Source organism: Puma concolor, chromosome A3 (assembly GCF_028749965.1).
Source record: "Puma concolor isolate L17-30 chromosome A3, mPumCon1.1.hap2, whole genome shotgun sequence".
Classification (NCBI taxonomy): Eukaryota; Metazoa; Chordata; class Mammalia; order Carnivora; family Felidae; genus Puma; species Puma concolor.
Window position 1 is genome coordinate 23,187,017 of NC_141669.1, and position 17,772 is coordinate 23,204,788.

Genomic DNA, 17,772 nt, shown 5'->3' on the forward strand with positions numbered 1-17,772 from the left:
ACTGTGCCCTGAACACAGCAACCAGTGTGGTCTGGGTTCCCCAAAGATGCCCTTCCTGTGGCAATTCTCTGGAGTCCGTTAAAACACAGGGCTTCTTCTTACGTCTGCAATGTGGTCCTGCTAAAAGTCAGCAGATGAAAATGACTTCCCACCCAGGAAGGTACTTGAGAGCTTGGCTTCCAGAGGGAGACACTTTGTGAATCCTGACTTCTCAGCCTGTTGGCTGTGTGACATTGGGTAAGGCCCTTGACCTCGCTAAGCCTCAGTTTCTACATTTATGAGATGGGGGTAATAAAAGAGGCTACCGGACAGGCTTAGGGAGGATTAAATGGGGCATCAGAGGTGCCTGGCATGGAGGCATTGCTCCAATGAAAGCCTGTAGTTGCCAATGACATTGAGGTGATGACTGCTGTTATTTTCATATTCATTTTAGGTCTTAGGTGGAGGTCATGTAACCTACATGCTGGGGTCTTGGGCAGTGTGCCCGGTGGCCTCAGGCTCTGAGACTGGCACGTGTGCTGGGGCAAGCTTCTGATCCTCAACAAACCCATTCTCCTAGCAGTTCAGATGCTCTTTACTCATAGGAGTTTGTAATAAGCATCCCCAAATGTTTTGTGGCCTCCTTACAGGCAAGTACCAGGTCAAGGCAAGCCTTGCCACCGAGCTGGCTGTAACCAGCACTGAGCTTGGACTGCTGGAACCAAGGGAAGATGCTATCTGGGCCAGCCATGACTTCATTACAGAGTTCGGGGATTAAAGCTAGGTCATTTCAGGTTCTACGAGAACAGTGACGAGTGCAGGAGCTATGCTATTAAGTGTTTCCCCTACTGGGAGAATTCCAGAATTTCTAGAATACTCATAACATTCTGGAGAATGGCTAGAAGATCCTGAACCTAATCCCATAATTTTACAGATGAAGAAACTGAATTCCTAAGGAGTCATGGGACCTGCCCAAGTTCACACAGCTAGTTAAGCTAAAATCTAAAGTGCAGCCTGGGTGACAGTCTAAGGTTTCTCAAGCGCACCGCGTTGCCTCTTAAAAAACAAAATGAAAGTTTATTTTTTTTGTTCTGCAACTAATACACGTTCATTATAGAAAAATCAGAAAACACAGATAAACAAAAAGAATATTAAAACCATTCTTCAACCTGATACCCCGAGATAATTGCTGTTAACAACTTGATGTATATTCCCTTCTGTATTTTTTCTAAGTATATATTTTATTAAACAGGGATGTTACTAGATGTAGCTACTTGTTATAACCTGTTTTTCTCAATGTAATATTTCCCATGACGATAATTACATTTCCGGCATTGTCTTAACAGCTACATCTTATGAGCGTTCCACAATTTATACAGCAATCCCCTATTTTAGACATTTATGTTGTTGCCAGTTTTTCATGCTTATAAACAAGTCTTCATCATTGCAGCTAAATCTTTCATGTATCCTTGTTTCCTTAAAATATATGTTGGGAAGTGGAATTATTAGATCAAGAGGTATTCCCTTAAAAAATAGTTCTTGATGCATTTTGCCAAATTGCCTTCTAGAGCATTTATACAACTTTAGATTCCTCCCATGTACTTCTTCGTTGGAAAAAAATGCATAAATATGATTTTATTGGTGTGGCTAATGAAATTGACAGATTTGAAAAGGAAAAAGTTCTCTTAACGCCATGTCTTACCACTCTCTCCTTTTATGCTCTTGTCCTTTTCTTTCTTTCTTTTTTTTTTTTTTTTTTCCAGCAACTTGACTTTCAAAATGACTGGAAGCTCATCAATGTGTTCTTCAGTAACACAAGCAAGGGTCACCTCTGTCCCTTCGCCCAACAGGTAAACCACGGGCTGGGAGGCAGAGGGTTGCAGGGGTAGGGGCGGCCAGAATGACCTTAAACCTGCCTGGTCTACACCTGTCAGGTGGAGCCTGATGGCAGCTATTTCAGAACTTGGGCAACAGACAGATAAATAAATGGGTGTTAGATATCTAAGGGCTCAAGAGCCATCTCTAGGGACAGTGTTTTTAATGTACCATCTTTCATATCAAGGAAAGGAAAGTGAGGTGTAGAGAGGCTGAGTTAATAATCATTCTGCAACTAAGGAAAATCCACTTCCTAGTGAAAAATCATTTGCTTCTTGTAGCTCTTCTTGTATTTAGTGCTGAATTTGGGAAGAAAAGCAGGATATGTGTGTTCTTGTCGCCTGTTGGCCCATGGGCTCTAGTTATAAGGGGAAGCTAGTATTTCTGTAGGAAGACTGCAACTTCCAGGCTCTTTGGCATTCCTGGAAACCAGGCATGAACCGTGTGCCTGCGTTTATTTATGTAGGTGACTATGACTTAAGTCTTTACTGGAGGTTAGTCCTGGTTAGGATCGGTTGAAAGTATAAGGGGTGGCTTAGATGCCCAGGTTATGGTGACGTAAATGGCACACAGACTCTTCCTCAGGAGCCTGAAGGCGCGTAAGCCACCTATGGCAGACCAGTTATCTGCCCACTGTGCATTCAGCCCCATCCAGGGCCCCCACCAGGCCACGGCACAGGCATGGGCGAGTGAAGTTTCTTGAGGTCCTGTCCTCTTTCCTGTGCTCCTCTCCCACAACATATGCTCTTGCCTTCCTCCGAATGCCCCATGCTCCCACTTATTCTTGCCCCACCATCCACCCTCCCGCCTTCCATTACTGATGTCGAGCCCTTGGAGAATGCCGAGGGAGGCCCACCTTCCCTGACCAGCTTTTGTGGAACAATATTCCTACAGATCTCCTGGGTGTGTAGCATATGGATCTTGAACCTTTATATTTCTACTTTACTCTCTGTTTTCTCCAATGCCAAGTGAAACTTACATGCCCTGTTTATTCTCTGCTTCCCCTTTTGGTCATTATACACACCAACATTTATTCATGAATTCATGCATTCATGCAGTGAAGTGCTCAAACAAGCATTTAGACATTGCTGAATTCCTCTGCATATCCATCCATCCATCCATCCATCCATCCATCATCTATTCATCCATAAATTCATCCTCTTTTCTTCCATGCAGGTATGTGCTATTGTATTCATAACGAGTTTGTTTATGCTAGCATTTGTGTTTTTTTTTAATGTTTGAATGCATTCATTGATGCTCACACTCATTCATGATTCCTTCCATACACTTTATTTCCTATTCAAGCATTATGGATTATTGTATTCTTTCATGTATTTATGCCTTTAAGCATTCTTGCCTACACAAGGCATTTCTGTATACACATAGCCATTATGCCTTATTTACTTTTATTTTTAGTTATACAAACAAAGCACAAATGCTTTTGCCTTAAAAACAAAACTAACACATTAAAATCAAAGCTAAAATACCGTTTTGCCACCACCTTGACTAAGGAGTGTCTAAAGCAGGGTTTGACATAGGGGTCAAACCATGCAGGGATCCCTGGGTACCCTAGGGAAGAGGGATGCCCTGAACGTGGTCCAGATGGGCAGCAAGGACCTTTCTAGGCAGTACCCGAGACTCTTCGGAAAGGAAAGTGTGATGCTGACTGTCATGCTCAGGGAGAGACTCCCTTAGACTATAAGAAATGGACAAAAGGCTTTATTGCTGCCTACGGTGACAGAGCGGGCTGAACCAGCCTTGAGAGGACACTTTTGCGTCAAAGCAGGGATGTGGGGTAGGAGCTGCCCTTTCTCGCTGTTCCAGCCCGAGTGATTGGCAGCTGTCTCCAGAGTCCCTGCCTGTGTCCCTGCAGGAGACAGAACAGCGACTTGGCCTTCCATGTCTTCCTGTCTGAGCCACGTCGCCTCAGGGGACAGCTGGTTTGCAGGCTGCTTAGGAGTTTGTCTTGTCGCAAAATTTATCATTAGTTATTTTTTTCACCCTGGAAAGGTAAACCAGGGTTGATTTTTGAGGTCTTGTCATTTGTTTATATATTTTCATTACAAAGAATTGGGTGGGGTAGGAGGTGTCTTTAAATACTCAGTAATAGGAGTTGGCTCGGATTCTCTCCCTGAGCCCTTTCTCCCTGGGGGCCCATGTGGCAGGGGGAGGTCTGATAAAAGTGTGCCGTGCAGAAGTTTTGAGGCCCATCTGGGTCCTTAAATCCAGCGGTAATTGTGTTCCTCCTTTGGACCTGATTTTCTTCAGATGAAAGTGATTCTTAAACTTAAAAGGGGGGGGGGAGGGGCACTGTGGTGGCTCACTGGGTTAAGCATCTGACTCTTGATTTCAGCTCAGGTCATGGTCTCACAGTTTGAGTTCAAGCCTTGCATCAGGCTCTCTGCTGACAGCACAGGGCCTGCTTGGGATGGTCTCTCGGTCCTCTTTCACTCATTCTTTCTCTCTCTTAAAATAAATAAATAAACTTAAAAAAATAAAAGGGATTCCATCAGTCTTTGTGAATAAGTCTGGTTACCCCTCCCTCCTTGAGAGCTTTGGAAGGGCCCTGACCTTGGTTTGCCCTTCCCTGACACGGAACTTCCCATTTTAGAGAGTCTGGTTTTTCTTGGTGGATGATGGGTTGGGGAAGTCAGAGAATGGGCAAAAACCTGGGACCAGACTTCCTCCCAGAGGCTGAAGTTGTATCTGAAGAAAATCAGGTCCAAAGGGGGAACACCATTATTCCTGGATTTAAGGACTCCGATAGGGGGTGGGGAGAGAAAGAGGCAGGCCAGCAGGAGCCTGCACATCCTTGGCCCCCTGGGCCCATCCCCACCTGCCCTTAGCACGCTTCTCCTCTCCCAGCACAGGCACGCAGCGGGAGGTCTGCTCAAGCTAGCTGGAGTGCTGGACTACCTGCACCAGGAGGTGAGACTACAGCTCCCTGGGACCACGGGCCCTGAGTTTCCCTTCCCCAAAGACTCCTCGGGCAGCCGGCAGGAAGTTGCTCTTCCAAGGGCTGATGGGGCAGGTTCCGGCTTATTCTCCAGTGGCCTCCACTGAGACAGGGAAAGTGGCCTCAGAAGGGAGGCCAAGACCCAGGGGAAAAGCAAAGTGGAGAAGCCAGTCTTCTTGCCTTTTCAGAAAAACCTGGGTCAGGTATATAGCTCTTCACAATCCAAGAAGAGTTCTGAGCAAGACTTCTGGAAGAAGAAGGGATAGAGCACTGGGGTCTCAGTGGCCCTCCTCTTTCCTAAGGACTCTGAGTCTGAGGCAGTGACAGCCCAAGGGCCTTCCCTTTCCGGCCGGACCATGATGAGCAGGGGAGCTCTGTGGCTCTCACCCCAACCCTATGATCCCCGGGGAGGCGGCTTTTCTGTCAGGATTACAGTCCCGCTGCCACCAAGGTCCTACTCCCCTGTTGACACTGTGGTGGGGTGGTGTTCTGCCCCCCCCAGGGGATGGTGAATGACACCTTTCCACGGTGGCAGTGCCGGCAGCTTTGGAGAGACCCCAACCAAGCACGTCCCAGAGGAGGTACTTAACCAAGGAGAGGCCTGCCGTGTTCAACCACACACCAAACAGGCTCAAACCAAGGGTTCAAGGGCAGCAATGGTGGTGACCTTGCAAATGCTCACCTTCTCCCTCGTATCCTCCTAGGTCCCCAAAGCGTTTGTGAACCTGGTGGATCTCTCTGAGGCTCTGGTAGTTTCTCACTGGCACCAAGGGACTCAGCTCAGGTAAAAAGGGAAGTGAAATGAAACCAGCATTTTGTTGATTGGCTGCCGTGTGTCAGGCACAGCACGGGGCACTTCGTGTCCCTCAGTCCTATGAGAACGACCCTACCCTTCGTCCTCCCGGACGTGTGCCTCCTCCTCCTCCACCTGTAAGACTTCCAACTTTTCCTTCCGTACTCCCTAAGCAACTTCCAGGGTCCCCCCACCAGCTCCCTTCTTCCCCCATGGACAGCATGAATAGCCAACATCGCAACCACGCTCTCATCTCTGGCTTGTTTTAACTGGCAGCCTCGCAGAAGAGCCCTGCAGATACTCAGGGGAGACCTTGAAGCTTTCCGAGGCTGTGACACAGTGGTCCTATCAGGTGAGCCCACCCTCAGACACTGGCTGTTGGCCCACAGGGACAGGTGATCCCGGAGGAGAACGGGGGTGGTAGGAACAAGGAGGGAGCAAACTTGTTCATGTCGAACTTCTTCCATAAATTCAGGACTAAGAGTCAGGGACCAAAGAGAGCTACCCTTCCTTCACTTTCTGGCCATACTTCGGTACTCTCTTGAGCAGAGTGGGGACTAACTACTGGTGGGGGGCGGGGGCGGTGGTGGAACCTAAAGTAAAAGATCAAGGGGTGTCTGGGTGGCTCAGTCGGTCAGGTGTCTGACTCTTGGTTTCAGCTCAGGTCGTGATCTCATGGTTCATGCGTTCATGAGTTCAGCCGTGTCGGGCTCTGAGCTGACAGCACGGAGCCTGCTTGGGATTCTGTCTCTCCCTCTCTCTCTGCCCCTCCCCCACGCACACTCTCTCTCAAAATAAATAAAGTTAGAAAAAAAAAAGATCAAGGAGAATTTTGCAGATTCATTCTGAAATGCTTTTGGTTGTCATCACCACTTGTACCACACGTCCCTGGCCGGTGAGCTGGTGGTGCCCAGGGTGGGCTTGCTCCCCAGACCACAACCCATGGGCAAGTCAGGATTCCTAATGATGAGCATTCTGGTTTAGAGAAGAGACCCAAGGGAGCGTGGAAGGCTCAGCGGGTGCCATCGTCCCTTCCAGCAAATAGCTCAAAGCACAAGTTCCTCCTGATGCGTGTTAACACGATGATTTGAAAAAAAAATTTTTTTTTAAGTTTACTTATTGTGAGAGGGTGGGGAGGGGCAGAGAGAGAGAGAGAGAGAGAGAGGGGGGAGAGAGAGAATCCCAAGCAGGCTCCTCACTGTCGGCCCAGAGCCCGAAGTTGGGCTCAAACTCCCAAACCGTGAGATCGTGACCTGAGCCGAAACCAAGAGTTGGACGCTTCACCGACTGAGCCCCCCAGGCGCCTCTAACATGATGGTTTTTATTTAAGAAGGAAGCCCTATATGAAGTTATATATGGCACTTCTCACTTTGGAAACGACAATTTTGGAGTGGTCAATAGCACATCCCTCCACGGAACCCCGCCCTTGAGGAGAGCGTGGGGGCCCCAGCTCATGCTGGGCTGGGGTGCACTTCACGATCACCCAGAGAATATACTTCAGGTTCATCTCTGGTATTACGTGATGCTGAGGCTTCAGAGGAAAACGAAACCCTAATGTAGTTCATCAAAGGGCCCCAAAGTGTGAGACCAGGGGGAGCTTCCAAAAAGCATGTCATTCAGAACCGCACAGAGGGGCGATTCTGACCCGGGGACCTGCTCCGAACTCCCTGGTGGGAGGATGGGGCAGCCTGGCCTTGCCGGGACTCAGGTGGCACACTTCTCTGCTCCCTCCTTCAGGAGAGCTGGGACCGTCTCCTGGCCTCCAGCAAGTACAACAAGGAGGAGTCCTTCGCAGTGGTTTTCCAGCCTTTCTTCTACCAGACCCTACCCTCGGTGAGTGACGGGGGCTGTGAGGAGGTGGGACCAGCCCTCCCCCCGCCCCTCTCCCCTCCACAGAAGCCGGGCTTCCGCAAGCCCAGCATGTGCCGGGGGAGAAATGCCGCGGTACTCTCTTCTACTTTCTTGGCGGTTTTGCCACGGGGTTGGGTGGCCCCATGAGGCGGGTTCTTAGAGGCACAACAGCCCAAAGGTAGAGCATGGACTCTACCGGCCAGACAGGTCCTGACTCTGGAATGGGCCAGCTGTGTGACCTCGGGTGAGTTGTTTGCACCCTGTGTGCCTTGGCTCTTCATCTGCGGGTTCAGGGCCATTACTAATATCCTCTCCTTCTAGGGTGATTGTCAGGATTGCTTGAATAAATACACATATGGAGCCTAGAGCGGCACCTGTGTCTGGGAAGCCCTCGGCTCCTCCGAGCTCTTGTGACCATTCGGGATAGAATTTTCAGGGCAGAACACCACGTTCCTCCCTCTGCACACCCTACACCCATCCCTGGAAGGGAGGGGACTTGGAGTTGCCCCCACCCTTCCCCCAGGTCACTGGGCAAATGCCTCTTGCCCCCCCCCCCCCCCCCCCGGGGCTGCCCGGACCATGAGCACCATGGTGGGTTCATGCACGCTCGGCAAGGTCTCTGAGGCCTTAGCATCTGGGATGGTCCCTCCCTCCAGGCTCCTGGATCCTGCCTGTTGGAGTCCCTGTGCCCCCTCTAGGGCTTCAGGGTTGTCCATATAGTGGTTGGAAATGAGGAGGAGGAGTATTCATTCCCATCCCCCACCCCCACTCAGAACACACATGATTCACTTCCCTGTCACCTGCTCCTTCTGCCGTGTAGCGCCATAAGCACAACCCGATGATAGGGAAGAGCGGCCAGACCCTCAACCTGCCCCTGCAAACCCTCACCTCTGAGCCTGACCTTAGACAGGGTCCTTTAAGTGCCCACCAGTAATGGTGGCACTTGGGGCTGAGAGAGAGTCTGGCGGGCCACGCCATCTCTGCCAGGGAGGCTCAAAGTGTGCGGCGGGCCACCCCATCTTAAGGGGCAAAAGCAGGTTCTTACTTGGTTCCGTTTCAGGGGGAACAACCACTCCAGGATCCCAGCACAGTCGCCTTGAATCTCTGGAGCAGCATGGTGAGTGGCTGGGGGTCGCGGGGTGGGGGTGGGGGGGGCTGCCATGCCAGCTGGGGCTTTGCACACAGGAAGAGAGGCAGGACCTCCACCGCCACACCGACTGTGCCCCCTGCTCGGACGGAGGGGCTCCGGGTTGCCCGCAGGACCCCGGACGATGACTCTGAGCCACCAGGGGCCCTGTGCGCACCTGCTGACAGCCCAGGTCTGACCTCCTGGGAGTTTCACCTTCCCATCCGGGGCTGGGCTACCGCGGTCCTGTTCTTCGCAGAGGCACGGGCATCTCCTCCGCGTCTGCACAGGCCACTTTGCTTGTGGATTGGGCTCACATAGTAGTTCCAGCCCAGGTTTCCCTCACCATCGTGTGGCTCAAAGGCACAGGGTGGTGGCTGTGATGAGCGTGGACTGTGAATGAAGAAGACCTGGCTTCTGTTCCTAATTCCACCCTTCATGAGCCGTGTGAATACAAGGTCTCAGCTCCCGTTCTGCAAAACCCTTTTCATAACCCCTGACGCAACACGTGTCCTGTGCACGGCTTATTCCTGGCCCTACTGGCCCTCAGTGAGGACTCACCACGCGTTGGCCCTTCTTACTATACCTGTGACAGGCTTTCCCCAGACTACGAAAGTCCCCCAGGGCCAGCTGGGCTCAGTCAGTGGGTGGGATAGAACCTCAAAACTGTGAACGTTTCCAGGGCACTGGACGGAGACCTGACTTTGTCATTTTTTTCTCCATCGAAGTTGCCCTATTTTTAGAATTCTAGTGATGGGAACTTGGTTGTCCCTGTTCTTGGTTAGGAAACTTCTCTGCCTTTCCTCAGTTGGTTTGCTGTGCTGAGACCGTGAGCCACTGCATTCATTAGCCCACACACAGGTACACGTTAGCCAGGAGCAAGGAGAGTAGGCAAGGTCCCCAGATGGCCCATGGCAAGGAACTCACACTCCCCTTTGGAGAAGGCAATGATTTCTTTTCTGATTTCTTTGAATAAAGATCCTTTAGTGGGCCTGACCCTTGGGCAGGATATTTCCCCCAGGAAACCACTTTGCTGCCCATCTCCTGTGAAGAGCAGAGAATAGGAATGTGACCCTTCCTGCAGGAGCTAAGCCCCCTCCACCCTCTCTCTGGGGGAGAAGGACTGATTCCAGCTCAGCCAAACCTCCTCCTCCTATGTCCGCTTTCCCCCAAGCAACACAAGGGCACCTACAACATGCCCCACCCTAGGCTGGGTCCTAGGAGGATACAGGACACACACCAGATGACCTCTGCCCTCATAGAACCTAGGGTGTAGCTGGAAAGGTCAGGCAACCCAGAAGAACAAGAGTGAACTTGACCTCAGCCAGCAGTGATGTGCTGGACTGTGTACCCAACAACGATAGGAGCGAGAGGTCAGGAGGATCCCATGGGGACAGGATTCCAAATGGCTTTGTAAGGTGTGTCGGAGGAGGTCAGGGTGGGCATTCCCAGGCAAAAGGACTTTTCTGAGCAAAGGGCGTGGAGAAGAGAAGAGCCAATGCACTGGCAAGGGGCAGTATGAGGCTGGTCTGATAAGAGAGGAAACCTGAGGAGGATAAGGAGGCCCTGAGAAGGAATAATGTACCCTGAATGCCAGAAAGAACAGATCCAGGGAAAGGATCCTCTCCCTCCTCTCCCTCCTCTCCCCTCCCTCCCCTCCCTGCCCCCCCTCCCCTCCCTCCCCTCCCTCCCCTACACACACTTCCTCCCTCTCTTCCCTCTCCTTCTCCCTCTCTACCCCTTCACCTTGCTATTGGTCGTCATTGGTGGCAGGGGCAACAGTGACAATCTTTGCCTTTATTGAGCCTGAGTGTCATCCTGCACATTGACACAGGCACCCGGCACCACAGTGTCCTACAACCCACTTGAGGGTGAGGATAAGGATGAGGCCGAGCAGGCCCACAGATGGGAACAGACTCAAGGCCAAAGGACCATGACATAGTAGGTGTCACAAGGGCTCCGAGGAGGAGGAGGCAGCTTTCCTGGGTGGGCAGTTACCCCCACTCAGTCCTGTCCAACCAACCCCCAGTTATTTCCCAATGAGAGTTCTCGAGGTCCGGGCAGCCAGGCCAGCAGAGAAAGAGGGGCTTCCCTGGATGTGTCACTCTCCTGGCTTCCTCATGGGTGACGTGCCAGACCATCCGTGGCTCCCAGAGTGAGCAGAGCTGCGAGAGTGAGTGGACAGCTCCTGCAGGCATGGGTTAGTGCATAAGAAATGAGGAATCGACCAGGTCTGGGCAAAAGTACTGGGTAAAAAGCCAGAAACCCTGAGTTCCGGTTACACCTGTGTCTTTGGTTGTAGCATGAGGTGAATCGTGTGGTCTTTCTAGGCCTCTCTTTTCCCTCCTTGCCAGAGGTGTGTGATGACCCGCAGTGAGCCTCAGAGGCCTTTAGCAGCACGCACGAGTGGTTCACCCTTGGGTTCACTCTTGTGTCTTCCTAGGGACACAAGGAGGGCAGGCGTGTCTCTGCCTTTATCTCCTTGAGTCTCTGCTGTGTTGGGTTTGAGACCACAGAGATGAAAGCCAGATAGGTCTATCCAAGGCCACGTTCACAGACACAGAGGGTCTGGAATGAGGGCCACTCTCATATGTGGGGAGCAGAGAGGGTCCAACATAATCGCTGTGACCACAGGGGCCCAAGTTCCACCACTTTTCTTCCCCACGATGCCCCCAGACACCACAGTGGGGGTGGCTGTGCAGGCCAGCCCCGCATCTGTTCTCCCTGGCCAGGCCCCAGGGTACACGTAAGCTCTGAGTGAGGGCCAGCAAGGGGAAAGTTGCAGATACCTGCAAGAGAGCAGCCCCACTTCTGAAACACTCCTGGAACCGCCCTAGCATAACATGCCCCCAGACTGCCGCTGAGCTCCTGACACAAAGCTGGGGGATTTTGTGAAGACATAATTCATTCCCTTGGTCCCTTCTGCCCCCATCACCGCCTCCTCAGTAATTTCTGACGATTCTTATGCAACACTAGTTCTGAAGAAACCCACCTTTGGGGAACTGGATCCTTCCAGCAATCACAGACCCCCACTGCATGCCAAGCCCTGAAATTCCCTCAGGAATTGCTCAGCTGAGTGGGAATTCTCCTGGGAGAGAATGTCTAAGGTCATCCCTCCCACATTCCAGTTAATTCCAGTGTGGCAGGGAGGCTGTGGAGAAGAGATGTGGGTGATTCCAGGACTGAGGTGTGGAGCGAGAGCACAGAGACCAGCCCCCACTGTCCCTGGAGTGCATGTGAACTTGTACACGGGCACAGGGTGGCAGGCGGAGGGACAGTGGGAGGGGATGTTTGGCCTGGCCGCCTCATTCTCCATGCTGCCTGAGCACAGAGGAGGGTAGAGGGTCCAAGCAGGTGTAAAGGGCATTAGAGGAGTGGGAAGGATGTAGGAGACTGATAAAGAGACATTTGAGGAAAGGCTCTTAAAGGAAAGTGTTTATTCAAGCCTATGAATTTCCTCTCTTTAAGGTCCTTAAAAAACGGGCTCTGCTATATCCATTCTACCAGAATTATTAAAGTGTGGCTCTCTCAGAGCTTCTTTCCAGACTCTCTTATTGATTACATTCTTGAGAGATTGGAGAAGGGAAGAAGGCAGGCCAGATTGACACCGGGTCACTGAACACTCCCTTTCAGAGCAACCTTGAACATTGTGGGCGGGACCTCCCATTTCCAGGAGTGCCCACCATCAGAATAAATCTGAAAGAAGGTAGGGACCCCAATTCCTCCTCCAGCCTCCGAGCTAAAAGGTTGCCACCCTTTTTCCAAAAGGTCAATTACACCCTCTTATCTGACTTTGTCCATTTGGGTGAAGAGCTAATCCCAAGAAGGGTAAAGTTCTTTCCCTGGTTCTTGTTTATGGCGAGATGCTGGGATAAGATATTGCTGAAGAATCTAAAATCCTCGTGGAGGATGGCGGAGCCTGTGACTGAGCCAGACAGAGCACCCCATCCCATAGCCTCGTGCCTCTTGTCAAGTCATTGGAAGGGAGGTGAGGGGGACAAAGGTGCCCAAGAGTCTAGTACCTGTGGGCAGTAGGGCTGACCGTGAACATGAGGTTCCCAAATGGGAGAAAATAGCAGTGCAAAAGGAAATGTGTCTTCTCTCGAAGCTGTGGTATCTTTCAAGAGTTTATGTATCATAAGCATTTAAAGATAATGAAAGGAACTTTTTAAAAATGTTTATTTTGAGAGAGAGAGAGAGAGAGAGAGAGAGAGCACACATGAGCCTGAGAGGGGGAGAGAATCCCAAGCAGGCTCCATGCTGTCGGCACAGAGACCAACGCGGGGCTCGATTTCATAAACCATGAGATTGTGACCGGAGCCAAAATCAAGAGTCGGTGGTGGCTCAACTGACTAGGCCACCCAGGCGCCCCAACAAAAGGAACTTAAAAAAGAAAGCCTTCCCCCCACTGAATTCTTCAACTGCCTTCACTTTCCCGTGTGCCCTTGAGCGCGTTCACATCGGTTTATCACCTGCTGGGGCCCCTGCTGACACACGCACACTATTTGATGGCGCTGTTCCACGGGCTCCGGTTATCATTTAAGTAGTTGCCTAGATCAGCACTGAGCCCACCGTTGCTCATTGCCAAACCGCTAGATGTTCAAGTTGTTTGGGAGTGGGGGCTGGGCTGTGCCCCCACGTCTGCTCCTCTGATTAAAGACCTAGGACTTGAGCCAGAAGCCATAGCTCGTCTCACTCACGGCCACGTAAGCAGTGTTCAGGTGACAGAGGCTCTTCCTGCCTCCTGGACGCGGGCTTACACGCCACGGAAAGGGGCGCCGAGGGGAGAGGGTGCATGCTTTACACAAGAGTCAAGGGTTTGTCCTTCCTTCCCCTCCCCCCCCCGCCCCACCCCGCTCTCCTCTCGGAGGGAAGTTTCGTCAGCGCTGGGGTCCCAGTCCCAGCTCAGCCTGTCTGGCATTCCATGCCTCTCTCTGTAACATCAGGAGGGGTGGGCTGGGCATCACTGAATCCTCCCGTGCCCTGGGCCTCACCCGGGGCTTGCACTGGGACCTCCTGGAGGGCTTGTTCAAATGCACGGCACTGGACCCCACCCCAAGGTTTCTGACTTGAGTAGGTCTGGGCTGGGCCTGGAGATTTGCGTTTCTAATGTGTCCCCAGGTGATGCTGGTGCCGCCAGCTGGCCCAGGGTCACACTCTGAGAGATGCTGGGCAAATGAGTCTCTGTCATTGGCACCCCAGGATGCGGCCACCTATGCAAGACTTCTCTGTTCTAAAGATCACCTCCTTTTCCAGATGGAGCCAGCAGGACAGAAAGATGAGCCATTCAGTGCACGAGAGGGAAGTCCGGTGAAATGTCCCTCTCAGGTAGGCCAGAACTGGGGACAGGAGGGAATCCCTTGCTGAGTTGGGGACCGAGATGGGGCCACGAAGAAGTGGGCTTTGCTGTGAAGTGGGGTCTTCCCTGGATGAGACATTAGCCCCATCAGAGGCTTGGGTTGGCTCTTCGAGGCTGGGCACAGCTTTGCACACCTGACACGCTGAAGGTTTACACCGGCGGGTCAGGAGAGCCGTGTCCGCGGCACTGAGGCCCCTTCCACACCTGTGGAGGGCCTAGGACCAAAGCCACAGCTTACCTGGTCCCAAATGTGAGGATGAGCATCTTGAATAACGCGCCAGACATGTAGTAGGCATAGAATTAGTGCTGCTGAGTAAATGAATGAGAAAAGGAACACCGAACATAAATCACTAGAATTCTTTTTATCATTTAATGTGAGTCCGGTTTTGGGCTTTCTTACTGAACTGGTAAGTTTGTTGTTGTTGTTTTTGTTGTTTTTGGGGGGTTTTCTGTTTTTTGTTTTTGTTTTGTTTTTGTTTTTTTACTGGGCTGTAGGAATTAGATCATTTGCCCTGTTTCCCTCTTTGCCTTGGCTGCCAGGAAGCTTAAAATTCAGTTCCCTTTCTGTGGAAATGTATGTACTTTGCCTGGTAGCATGAAACTCCAGTACAAGCAGGAGATGTTGACTGTGGCAAAGGGGACATTTCAAAGCATTAGTGAGCCCTCTCAGAGAACTAACGAGCAGCACGGAGAAGAAAAGCCAGATGATGGTTTTCTCATCATTTCAAGGATGCTATGAGCGTTCCAAACTGACCAAAGGCATTGCTGTGTGAGAAAGCCTGGTGGTTAAACGATACAGATTTCTGGGTCATGATTATAACGTATTACCTTCCTCTGCAGGAGAATCCCTTTCTGTTCACCTACAAGAACAGCAACTACCTGCCCAGGCTGCTAAAATCTCCTGAGAAGCTTGAGGTAGGCTCGGGTTTTCTGTGATTGACAAACATGCAAATGAACCAGGGGTGGTACCCCTTGCCGAGTCTTTGGAAGTTTCTACGTGGTTCCCTGGAAACCCATGAGCCCACGGGGAAAGGTCAAAGGGTCAGGTGTGTGACCGCCCCGTTCATGCTTGCAGCAGGCCAGCCCTATATCCCTGTCTTTGATTTTTTTTTTTTAATCTTTATTTCCTTTTGAGAGAAAGAGAGCGTGAGTGGGAGAGGGACAGAGAGAGAAGGAGACACAGAATCCAAAGCAGGCTCCAGGCCCTGAGCCCAGAGCCCGGAGCCCGATGCGGGGCTCGAACTCACAAACCGTGAGATCGTGCCCTGAGCCGAAGTCGGACCCTTAACCCCTATCTCTGTCTTTAGAACGGCCTCAGCAACCAGCATCCTGAGGCTTCACGGGGCGTGGCGGGGCGCTCAGCACTGCCTGCTCCCTGTTTCCTTCTGACATAAACCAAGAATCCTCAGGCTCTCCCCAAATCACCGACGAGTCCTTTTGAACTCACCTGAGGGCTTACTCTGAGGGGAAAGTTAAGAAAAAGCAGAGGAATGCGGTGAAGCGCGAAACCAGACAGCACGGAGGCCAGAAGGCCTTCGAAGTTGGCGCACGCCCGTGGGGGCCGCCTCTTGCCTCCTCACGCCTCCCTGGGTGCTTGTCTCAGGAGTCCTTCTCTGATCTTTCCTGTCAAGATGAGATAGGGCACCCTGCACTCCTCTGGGGAGCTGAGAAGCACTTCAAGGCTGATGTCCTCACTCTCAGAGGACTGCGGACCTAGACAGTTGAGACGAATTCACTCCTACTACCCTCCCCGCCAGCGGCAAAGACGACGGCCTGGGTCCCCAGCACAAAGCCTGAGAGACACAGCAGGAAAGACTCTTGATTTATCATCATGTCCCTCACGTTCTAACCGATACCTCAGCGTGGGGATATACCTGAGAGGCAGCAGGGCGCTCTGGGGTTCAAATCCAGGCTCTTCCACTTACTGGCTCTGTGTCACTGAGCAAGGCACTTACCATCTCTGTGACATGCTAGTCACAGCCCCACCTCACAGAGTTGTTACTAATGATAAGCTCATACGCGGAAAGTACGTGAAATGGTGTCGGTACGCTCTGAGTTCTATACAAGCGTTGCCAGTATTTGTCATCTGGTAGGAGACAGCGACACATTCCCTCAGGATACGTTTATTGAAAGCCTTCTGTGTGCCACTAGAATGCAAGCAGGGATTCAGAGCAGGGACTCATCACTATTTGTTGAATGGCTACATGGCTGGGTGGGCAGAGGAATACCGGGCATAAGAGATAAAGCCACAGATAAAATCCATTGCTCGTCCCAAGGAACTCAGCCTCGTGGAGCCAATCAGCAGTCGCGGCATGACTCTAATTAAAGTTTCTGTGGGTGTTCTGGGAACACAGAGGAAGCGACTGATGGGAGAGAGGTGACATAGTTTCCCAAAGAAGACCAACAACCCCAGCCTTGAAGGATGGCCAAGGGTGACCCGGTGGATGGGCGTGTGGGAACGTGGAGGGAGGGGAGGGTGAGGGGGGGAACGGAGGTAGACTCGGGCAGAGGCATGGAGAGTGCAAGAGCTGGGTCCAGAGCTTGTGGTTTAGAATGTCAGGGTCCTCTTAGGATGCGCCAAGGGGGATGAACTTTGTGCGGATGTTAATACAGCAGAAATGTATTTTTTTTCAACCAACACATATTTATTGAGCATCACTGTGCACTGTTCTGGGCTCCAAGGATACAGTACACAAAACAAGCAAAACTCCCTGCTTTCACTAAGAATTTGGGTGGGGGTGGGGGGTGGTGACACTGTTATATTATGCTGAGAGGGAGAGCATCATCTCTATGGGTTCAGAAGGCTGGGGAGGAAGCCCCCAGGACTGAAGGCTGTAGATGCTGTAATATTCCAGGCAAGAAGTAACACAGGCCTGAGGGAGCACCTGGGTGGCTCAGTGGGTTAAGCATCTGACTTCGGCTCAGGTCATGATCTCACAGCTTGTGGGTTCGAGCCCCGCATCGGGCTCTGTGCTGACAGCTCAGAGCCTGGATCCTCCTTCGGATTCTGTGTCTCCCTCTTTCTCAGTCCCTCCCCCACTCAGCCTTATCTCTCTTTCTCTCTCTCTCTCTCTCAAAAAAGATAAACATTAAAAAAAAACCCCTATTTTTGAAAAGTAACACAGGCCTGGATGAAGGTCAAGGCACTAGAGGGGAGGCGACAGGATGGGGAGCATTTAGGAAAGGATTTTGTGGACACTCAGATATGAGTGTTCATAGAGAGGGAGGGATCTTAAGGGATACCTAGCTTTCTATACTAAGGGGTGCTTTCCAAATACAGGCCCCACTTCTCACCCAATTTCCTATGTTGCAAGATCCATTTCTCCTTCTCTGTGCCTCTCATTTCAGGTGACAGATGCAATGGAAATCAGCTGCCCTGACAAGGACCCCTCCAACACGATTCCCACTTCAGGTACATGGCTCAAATCAAGCGATTTTTAACCTCATTTGAGGCTCAAAATCATCAACGTAAGGGCAACCTTAACGGGCTTTCCACACAGTCTGGGATACATCAGAGGGGGGTTTTTTCCAAGGACAATGGAAGTAGCTCCTGATGTGTGTTTGGAAGTTCGTGTCTGTGTTTGATTGTTCTTGAGCTACAACATGATAACACCAGTAGCAGAAAGCATTGATTAAGCGTTAACTGTGTACCACGTCTTGTCCTGCGAAGAGCCCAGGATGAGTTGAGTGCGCTGCTGTCATTGTCCCTCTGCCGTGGAGCCTTAACGAACCAGTGAATTTTTTCTCCAAAAGACAAAACAATCTTTAAGCAGGAGGCAGAAATAACCGGTCCATACGTCAGAGCCATAGGCAGGAGGCACTCATACACTGCA

At 51.4% G+C, this 17,772-nt stretch overlaps 1 protein-coding gene across 4 annotated transcripts in view; it reads left to right on the top strand.

Moving 5' to 3' along the window:
- Positions 1-17,772, top strand: part of PLB1 (phospholipase B1) — a 143,429-nt gene that overhangs the window by 52,931 nt on the left and 72,726 nt on the right. For all 4 annotated transcript variants that reach the window (XM_086700270.1, XM_086700269.1, XM_086700271.1 and 1 more), the window contains 9 exons: positions 1,743-1,829; positions 4,720-4,782; positions 5,515-5,594; positions 5,880-5,955; positions 7,341-7,436; positions 8,515-8,571; positions 13,837-13,908; positions 14,780-14,854; positions 17,288-17,351. In XM_086700270.1, coding sequence (XP_086556396.1) covers positions 1,743-1,829; positions 4,720-4,782; positions 5,515-5,594; positions 5,880-5,955; positions 7,341-7,436; positions 8,515-8,571; positions 13,837-13,908; positions 14,780-14,854; positions 17,288-17,351 — 670 coding nt within the window. The remainder of the gene's footprint in view (positions 1-1,742; positions 1,830-4,719; positions 4,783-5,514; positions 5,595-5,879; positions 5,956-7,340; positions 7,437-8,514; positions 8,572-13,836; positions 13,909-14,779; positions 14,855-17,287; positions 17,352-17,772) is intronic.